Raw genomic sequence first — 9,034 nt, 5'->3', positions numbered from 1 at the left:
GTGATGGCGTAAATTGCAGACGAGTCTCGGATCCCACGTTGCTGTGGCTGTGGTGTAGGCGGGCAGCTGTAGCTCCGACTCACCTCTTAGCCTGGGAACTTCCGTGTGCCAGAGGCAAAGGCTGAAAAAACAAAAATAAAATAGGAACGATTTTTGTTTCTCACTTGCACTAGCTCCATTTCAGGTGCTCAGAAGCCACTGGGGGTAGTGGTCAGTGCGGGTATAGACAATTTCGTCATTGCACAAAGTTCCGCGGGTCAGCACTGCTCCAGAGGGAAGAGGGAAATTAAATGGTATATTCTACGAGGAGCATAATGCACTCCAGATGAAGGAGGTTCCCTCCCAGGTCAGGTGGAGAAAAGGGATAAGGTGCATATAGAGAGAGAGCTTTGAGTGAATTGATGACTTATATTTCTTAAGCTGAGTGGTGGGTACATGAATTATATATATATATATATATATATACACACACACACACACACAAATACATACAGATGTATAATATCTTTCTGTGTATCTGAAGTATTTTGCTATTTTAAAAAATGTTTACCATGGTCCGAGCTCTTGCCCTTTATTTCCCCAGCCTCATTCGTAGTCTCAGAATCGATGACAGGGGCAGGAAGACACAGAAGAATATAGGGTGGATAGTTTAGGAGGTCTTCCTGGAAGAGGAGTGTGCTTATGGACGACGACGTGGAGAGAGAAGATGCTGTGACCTTGCTCCCATCCTCTCCTTTGAGGCCAGGCCTCTGTTCCTCTGAAGCAGCCACTTTCAAACAAGACACTTCCCCTCCCCCCCATGCATAGCGGTTCCCCAGGTACTAATTGGCAGTCTGCTAATTAGCCTCATTGTCCGCACTAAGTGCCTCTTTCCCTAGGGGGCCATTACCTCATTAACTGTGGAGTCCTGAGGAGGAGGCACCTGCTGCCCCAGGGCTGGGCCAGGGGTGGGTGGGCTTTGGCTTCATACTCTCTGTTGGTCTATCTGCTCCCCCTCCTTTGGTCCTGGAGTTTCTTTTCTTTTTTTTCTTTTTTTTTTTTTTTTTGTCTTTTTAGAGCCGCACCTGAGGCATATGGAGGTTCCCAGGCTAGGGGTCAATTGGAGCTGTAGTTGCTGGCCTACCCCACAGCCACAGCAACTTGAGATCCAAGCCCTGTCTTCAACCTACACCACAGCTCATGGCAACACCAGATCCTTAACCCATTGAGCGAGGCCAGGGATGGATTGAACCTGCATCCCCATGGATACTAGTCAGATTCGTTCCTGCGGAGCCGTGACAGGAACTCTCAGTCCTGGAGTTTTTTGAATGGAGGCCCCCACAGTGCAGGGAAAAAAGCAGTGGGCTTGGAATCAGAAGATTTGGCTCTGGGAGTTCCCTGGTGGCTCAGCAGGTTGAGGATCTGGCATTGTCACTGTTGTGGTTCTGATTACAGTTGTGGCGAGAGGGTTCAGTCCCCAGCCTGGGACCTTCTGCATGCTGCAGGCATGGCACAATAAAATAAAATATATTAAAATGGCTCTAGACTCAGGATGAAGAGAATGAATCCAGCCTCCTCAGATGGGTGGGAGGCTCTGAGGGTGACTGAGTCTGTGCAAAATGTCCAACCCCCAGGGATCAAAAATTTGTCTTTTTTTTTTTTTTTTTTTTCCGCTTTTTAGGGCCATATCCATGGCATATGGAAGTTCCCAGTCTAGGGGTTGAATTGGGGCTAGAGCCATGTCTTCCACCTACACCACAGCTCATGGCAACGCCAGATTGCTGACCCACTGAGCAAGGCCAAGGATTGAAACCCCGTTCTCATGGATACCAGTCAGATTCGCTTCCGCTGTGCCACAACGGGAACTCCCTGTCTTATTTATTTGTCTTTTTGTCTTTTTAAGGCTGCACCTGCTGCATATGGAAGTTCCCAGGCTAGGGGTCCAAACGGAGCTGCAGCTCCCAGCCTACACCACAGCTACAGTAACACGGGATCCAAGCCATGTCTGCAACCTTCACTGCAGCTTACGGCAATGCCGAATCTTTAACCCACTGAACGAGGCCAGGGATGAAACCTGAGTCCTTATGGATGCTAATTGGGTTTGTTAACTGCTGAGCCACAATGGGAACTCCTCCCTGGCTTTTTTTTTTTTTTTTTTTTTTTTTCTGTCTTTTTGCCTTTTCTAGGGCCACTTCCCGTCGCACATGGAGGTTCCCAGGCTACGGGTCGAATTGGAGCTGTAGCCACCGGCCTACACCAGGGCCACAGCTACTCGGGATCCAAGGCACATCTGCAACCTACACCACAGCTCACGGCAACGCCAGATCCTTAACCCAATGAGCAAGGCCAGGGATCGAACCCACAACCTCATGGTTCCTAGTTGGATTCGTTAACCACTGGGCCACAACGGGAACTCCCTGTCTTATTTTTAATATTTTAATTTTCTTGATGCCTTGATCCAGGGCTTCCTCTACCACACTGCCTCTTTTTTAGGTTATTCTGGTCAATTTCATATTTATATAAAAGTAGAGAATAGGACGATGCACCTATCTATGAATACTCCAGCTGCGGTAATTTTCAGAATGGAGCCCATCTTGTTTCTTTATCGCCCCCCCACCTCCCAGATTACACTGCCTCTTGAGGTTTGCGTGGCCATTTATCCTAACCCTGTGATATTAATTTGCTCATTCATTGATTTGGTATCTCTATGAAACACTGCCTATGAGTCAGGCAGGCATTAGTGAAATTATTGAGGACCGCATATATGTCAAGTGCTGTGAATACCTAATCTTATCCTAACCTCTCTGTTATGATCTGTTTTACAGATCATAGAATTGAGCCTCAGAGAGACTAGTGACATGCACAAAGCACTAACTTCAAATCCTGTGTTGTTCCTCCTCTCCCCTGATGTGGTCCTTGAATTGCTATACTTCACGGTACCTACTCACACACACACAACTTCATTCACTTACATGTTACTGAACCTCTAGTGGGTGCCAGGTCCTGCGCTGAACAAGATTGACAAAATTCCTGCCTCGAAGGAGAATCAACAGACATTTATAAGTCAAAGTGTTAAATGTTGGAGGTCCCACTGTGGCACAGTGAGTTAAGAATCCCACTGCAGGAGTTCCCGTTGTGGCACAGTGGTTAACGAATCTGACTAGGAACCGTGAGGTTGAGGGTTCGATCCCTGGCCCAGCGCAGTGGGTTCAAGGACCCGGCATTGCCACAGCTGTGGTGTAGGTCACAGCTGTGGCTCAGATTCACTCCCTGGCTGGGGAACTTCCATATGCCACCTGTGCAGCCATAAAAAAAACCCACCAAAACCCCCCAAGCCCCAAAGTGTTAAATGTTACTTTAGATATAAGCCAGGTGGCTGAAGCAGAAAAGCCAAACTCAGTCTAAGGGGGTTAAGGAGGTCCTCATGGAGGAGGTAATTTAGACAAGAGAAACAAAGGGCAGGGAGATGGGTGTGGCGAGAATATTCCAGGGAGAAGAAAAGGCAAAGGCAAAGGCTGGAGGAGGGTCTGTTGAGTTATGGGAACTGTGAGTAGAGAATTTCCATGTGGCTAGGACACGTGAGGTTGAATGGTAGAGTGCTGAAAAACAGGGTGGGAGAATCTAGAAAGGCCTTTATGGCCACACTTTATTTTTTATTTTATTTATTTAGGTCTTTTTGTCTTTTCTAGGGCCACACCTGTGGCATATGGAGGTTCCCAGGCTAGGGGGTCGAATCGGAGCTGTAGCCCTCTGGCCTACGCCAGAGCCACAGCAACGTGGGATCCGAGCCACGTCTGCGACCTACGCCACAGCTCACGGCAACACCGGATCCTTAACCCACTGAGCGAGGCCAGGGATCGAACCGGCAACCTCGTGGTTCCTAGTCGGATTCGTTAACCACTGAGCCATGAAGGGAACTCCATGGCCACACTTTAGACTCGACTCAAAAGACAGTGCGAAGCCAATGAATGATCTTAAACAGGAGAGTGACATCAGATAAGAGTTTTAGGAGTTCCCGTCATGGCTCAGTGGTTAATGAATCTGACTAGGAACCACAAGGTTGCGGGTTCAATCCCTGGCCTCGCTCAGTGGGTTAAGGATCTGGCGTTGCTGTTTGCTGTGGTGTAGGTCGCAGATGTGGCTCAGATCCCGAGTTGCTGTGGCTCTGGCGTAGGCCGGCAGCTACAGCTCCGATTCGACCCCTAGCCTGGGAATCTCCATATGCCGCGAGAGCGGCCCTAGAAATGGCAAAAAGACAAAAAAAAAAAAAAAAAAAAAAAGAAAGAAAAAGAAAAAAGAAATTATGATGCAGGGAGTTCCCATCATGGCACAGTGGAAACGAATCTGACTAGGAACCATGAGGTTGTGGGTTCCATCCTTGGCCTCAATTAGTGGGTTAAGGATCCAGCGTTGCTGTGAGCTGTGGTGAGCTGTGGTGTAGGTCAAAGAGGCAGCTCAGATCTGGCATTGCTGTGGCTGTGGTATAGACCGGCAGCTAACAGCTCCGATCAGACCCCTAGCCTGGGAACCTCCATGTACCGTGGGTGCAGCCCTAGAAAAGACAAAAAAAAAAAAAAGATACGAGTTTTAGGAAAATCACTGAGTATGGAGAACTGACTTAAGCAGGTCAGGCACGAAGACTAAGTAGGAGGCCTGTGAGTGTTAGAGGTCAGAGTTCCTGCTGTGGCACAGTGAGTTAAAAGCCTGACTGCAGCAGCTCGGATTTGATCCCAGGGGCTGGTGGTGTAGGTCACAGCTGTGGCTCAGATTCACTCCCTGGCGGGAACGTCCATATGCCACAGGTGTAGCCATTAAAAAAAGAGAGAGCATTGAGGTGAGTAATGATTTGACAAAGACAATGGCTTAGACAAGAACAGCAAGGTAAGGGGGGAGGGAAGCAAGAATCCAGGTGCATCTGAATAGGCTATAAAGAAGTGGCCAGAAAGGAGTGTCTGCCCCTTTCCAAGGACTTTTTTTTTTAATTAAAAAAATTTTTTTTTAAAACTTCTTTGGGGCCACATCTGCAGCATATGGAGGTTCCCAAGTTAGGGGTCGAATTGGAGCTGTAGTCACCAGCCTGCGCCACAGCCACAGCAACGTAGGATCCCAAGCCGTGTCTGTGACCTACACCACAGCTCATTATCCCACTGAGCGGGGCCCGGGATTGAACTTGCGTCCTCATGGTTACTAGTCAGTTTCCTTAACCACTGAGCCACGATGGGAACTCCCCCAAGGATTTTCCATTCAAACCCTCCTAAGTGATATTTACATTATGGCTAATGGTGGGATCTCTCAGAGATACCCTTGTTGCTGGAAGAGATCAAGCAGCCTTCTTCAAATTCACAGTGAAAGAAAGTCCCAGAGAAGCAAAGCAACCTGCTCAAGGTCACACAGCGTGTCTGTGGCAGAACACGAGTCCTTGCTCTTTATATAGCGTTACCCAGCCTCCAGTGAGGCTAATGGCTGGGGGTGCTATGCCTACACGACTAGACCTAAGGTGACCCAAGCAAGATTTGAAGGGGTTGGACATACATTCCTCCTCCTCCCCTCCTTGCCACCCCCTCCCCCCAGGCACAGCTCCAATGATCAGTCAATGAATAATTGTTGAAACAGTTCCTTGGTGCAGAACAAGAAGTGCAGAGACAAAGGTCGGCTGTAGGATTCCCTATTCTGAGATCTGAGATCCCCTCTTCCACACTCTCCACTCCAGCCAGGGAAGGGGGTAAGGGGCACTCCTCCGGCAGTTAGTGCCCCTCTCCACTCCCCAGCTCCCAGGTGGTTTCTCCAGCCAAGTTTTCAACTAGAGGCCCCTCCCTCGGCGGCTCCACTGTTGCCATGGCAATTAGGTGGGTGGACAGCCCATCCTATCTAGAGGCCACCCAGCCCTCGCGTGGGGAGTTACCATAACAACCCCCCCTAGTAATAGAGGAGGTTGGGTCCCGCCCCCTTCCCCCGCAAATAGAGAGGTGGGTGGCTTGATTGGCAGCTGGGCACACGAAAGAAGAGGGAAAGGGAAGGAAAGGCATCAAAGGAGAGCTCGGAAGGAAACGGGGGAGAGAAAGGGCAAAAAATAAGGGAAAGGAAGGAAACGCGTGTGCGCACGCGCGCCGGCTGGTGGGCGCGCTCCCCGGCCGCCTCGGCCTCCGCCCACTTCTTCCACGCCAGGCTCGCGCGGCCGCTCGGTCCTCGCGCGCGCCTTTCGCTCTCCCGCCTGCGCCTGCGCGCAGGTGTCGGCGCCGAGGGGGAGGGGGCGCTCGGCGCGCTCGCGTCACGTTCCCTCTTCCACCCTCCCGGTGCGCGGCCACTCGGCGCCTGCGCAGGACAGCGGGGAGGCTCGGGTTGCAGGCTCTGGGGCGCTCGCTCCTGTCAGTCGGTGGGTAGGTCCTCCCGCCGGCCCTCCCCCTCCCCGTTCTCCGGGGGAGGCGCGGTGGAGTCCGCCCCCAGGATCCCCCGATGGGGGAGAAGCGGCGACGGCGGCAGCGGAAAAACCGAGCCGGAGCGTGAGCGGCCCCGGGGCCCGGTTCCCCGCGGAGGCCATGGGCGACCCAGCCCCCGCCCGCAGCCTGGACGACATCGACCTGTCCGCCCTGCGGGTGAGCGCGCCGCCCCCCAGCCTCGCCCTGGTTCCAGTCCCCGCCGCAGGGGAGCGGGCGCCCGCACGCCTCGCGCGCTCCCCGGGCGCCCTGTCCCCCGCCGCGACCCCGGCCCCTCTCCCCCGCGCCCGCCGCAGCCGCCGCCGCCGGGCCCCCGCCCTCTGCTCCCGTCGGCTCTCCACGCGCTGCAGATTCTGGGAGCTAGTTCGGTCCCCGCCCTGGGGTGCCCCGCCCCCACACTTCCCTCCACCTCTACCTTTACTCCGGTTCCGGACCCCCTTCTCCCAGGTGCTTGAGGGTCACCCTCTGGCTCCCCTGAACCTGTAGGATCACCTCCCTGGCCCCTGACCTCCTCTGGGGCCTCTTTCCCCCCTTGCTCTTACTTAGGTCTTCTTCCTCCCCCTCCTCTTTCTCGCCTCCTCGAATTTTGACTTTGCCACTGCCTTGCCAGCCTCGCCCTCGTCGCCCTTTCTCCTCCTCGCCCGGCCGTGAATTGCATCTCTTTCCCGGTCGGCACTCCAGCCTCCCCGCTCGGCCTCACACCTCCCACCGCCGCCCTCATCCCCCTGCACAGCTCTCCCCGTGCCTGCGGTCGCGTTTCAAGTGCAGCAGTCCAGAACCAGGCATTTCCGGTCTCAGGGTCCCCGCATATTACATTACCAACTCTGCAGCAGTGTGGGGCTGGGAGGAAAGACAAGTGCACTGGGGGAGGAGGGGACGCCTTTCTTATCTTCAGAAACTCTGGCCTGGGCCGGGAAGAGGATGTTTATATGTATGTACACACACAAACACAACGCAGCCTGTGGTCCATCAGGTTTGGAAAAGCCTGGGTATTCGTGGCTTTGCTGGCGGGAGGGGGAGGCAATGGAGATCTCGGGGGGGGGGGGGGTTCATTAGAAAAGGGATCCGAGGAAACCACTGCAGCAGCAATTTCTTGCAAGTACCCATTTGTTGTCCCTCCTGGGGTTCCTGCGTGCCCTCATTTGGGAGCTTTCAGAAGCATTTGTGTGTTTTTCTTCAGCAGGGAGCCCTGGCTTAAGGGGCAATTGAGTGATTTCAAGGTGAAGACCCTTGCCAGTCACCCAGAGGGGGGTTTTTGTCTCGTGTCCTTCGGGCTTTCTCAGCAGGCTAAGGGGTTGGCCAGGGCACGATTTCCCGTCTCTGGGTTAGCTGCTCAGGAGGCCCCTGTTGAAGTTGTCTTCTGGCTTTTGAGTTAGCCGAGGAGCCCGGCAAGTAGTGGGGAGAGGCGGTCAGCTGCACGGGTGCCCCCGATATGACTGGAGGGGAGAGGGGAATTGAAGAGAGCAGAGTCATGTCGTTAATTGGGTTTCTCTAGGTGACACAGTTTTCCTTGCCATTCAGGTCATAATTTGTTCGGTGCAGTTGTTGGGCTAGGAGACCTGACTTGCTGGAGATAAGGTGATAAGTTGCCCAGGAGGGAGACTGAGCCCTGAATTTCTCTCTTTCTCTCCTCCTCCTTGTGGGTAGGGGGGTGTGTGGATGTGCTTTGGGGGAGAGAGGGTCTCATGGTTTTAGGAGGGAGGTTCTTAATTAAGGTCACTTTCAAGTGTGATGCTCACGTTAAGCCAGCTGGGGTGTGAGATGGAAATCCAGGCTCCCCTTAATCAGCTTGTCTTTGGGATGAACCCCCACCTTCCCTCTGCACCTTGGTTGTTGATTAACTTGGGCGACAGGTCCCTGTGGGGACTGAAATATAATAAACGGGTGGGTCCAAACCGTGACCTTTGGTTTCAACCTTGTGGGACTCTGCTTGGGCTTCTCCTTTCCTTTGGCCTCTTCTGGTAGGTTGGCCTCGACCCGGGATTTCCAACAATTCTGCAAACACCGTCTGACCTTGGATGTGGTATTTCCCTTCCGGACCTCTCTACTTGAAGCAGTGTCAGCCTCTTTCCTCACCTGCCTCTCGCCTTACTCGCCGTGCCCTTCCTCAAGAGAGCCCCTCGACCTGCTCTCAGTGCTGGTGTCTTTGCTGCCTCATGCTTCCTAGGAAAGCATTGGCCTTCTCCCACTACCACCCCAGGGCTTGAGGGAGTGCTTTCTTTGAAATGGGGCTGCAGAGGGCGGCTTTCTCCTTGCCGCTGACCTTTTCCCGGGGCCTAGGAGAGCCCCCATGGCACTGTGGAGCAGCTTGCTCAGTCATCTTTTGTTCTGCTCCTGTTTTCCAGCGAGAAATGGCAACCTGGAGGCTATAGCAGAAAAGCACGTTTCCCTGCACGACGGCATCTTGCGATGGGGGCCTGGGGAGGGGCTGGGAGGACACACTCAGCGTTTATTAACCAGCCTCGAAGAGCCCAGGGTGTCTTCTCTTGTTTCAAGATAAGGCTTGGCTCGCAGCTGGTGATGAGAGTAATGGCCTGATGTTGGGGGAGATTGAATTGCACCATCTCTCAGCCGTGTGTGTGGGGAGCCCGGTGGACCTGCCGCTCTGTGACCCCAGGCAC

At 53.3% G+C, this 9,034-nt stretch overlaps 1 protein-coding gene across 24 annotated transcripts in view; it reads left to right on the top strand.

Annotated features, from left to right (window-relative positions):
- The window catches only part of MINK1 (misshapen like kinase 1), a 50,391-nt gene continuing 47,505 nt past the window's right edge, over window positions 6,149-9,034 (top strand). For 12 of the 24 annotated variants that reach the window (XM_021067785.1, XM_021067783.1, XM_013981270.2 and 9 more), the window contains exon 1: window positions 6,291-6,572. In XM_021067785.1, coding sequence (XP_020923444.1) covers window positions 6,516-6,572 — 57 coding nt within the window. In that variant the 5' untranslated portion in view covers window positions 6,291-6,515. Of the gene's footprint in view, window positions 6,573-9,034 lie in introns of all 24 variants that reach the window. The other 12 variants (XM_013981271.2, XM_021067782.1, XM_021067770.1 and 9 more) reach the window with 8 other exon arrangements.

The sequence above is a fragment of the Sus scrofa genome, chromosome 12 (assembly GCF_000003025.6).
Source record: "Sus scrofa isolate TJ Tabasco breed Duroc chromosome 12, Sscrofa11.1, whole genome shotgun sequence".
Classification (NCBI taxonomy): Eukaryota; Metazoa; Chordata; class Mammalia; order Artiodactyla; family Suidae; genus Sus; species Sus scrofa.
This window is presented reverse-complemented; position numbering and strand designations above follow the sequence as displayed.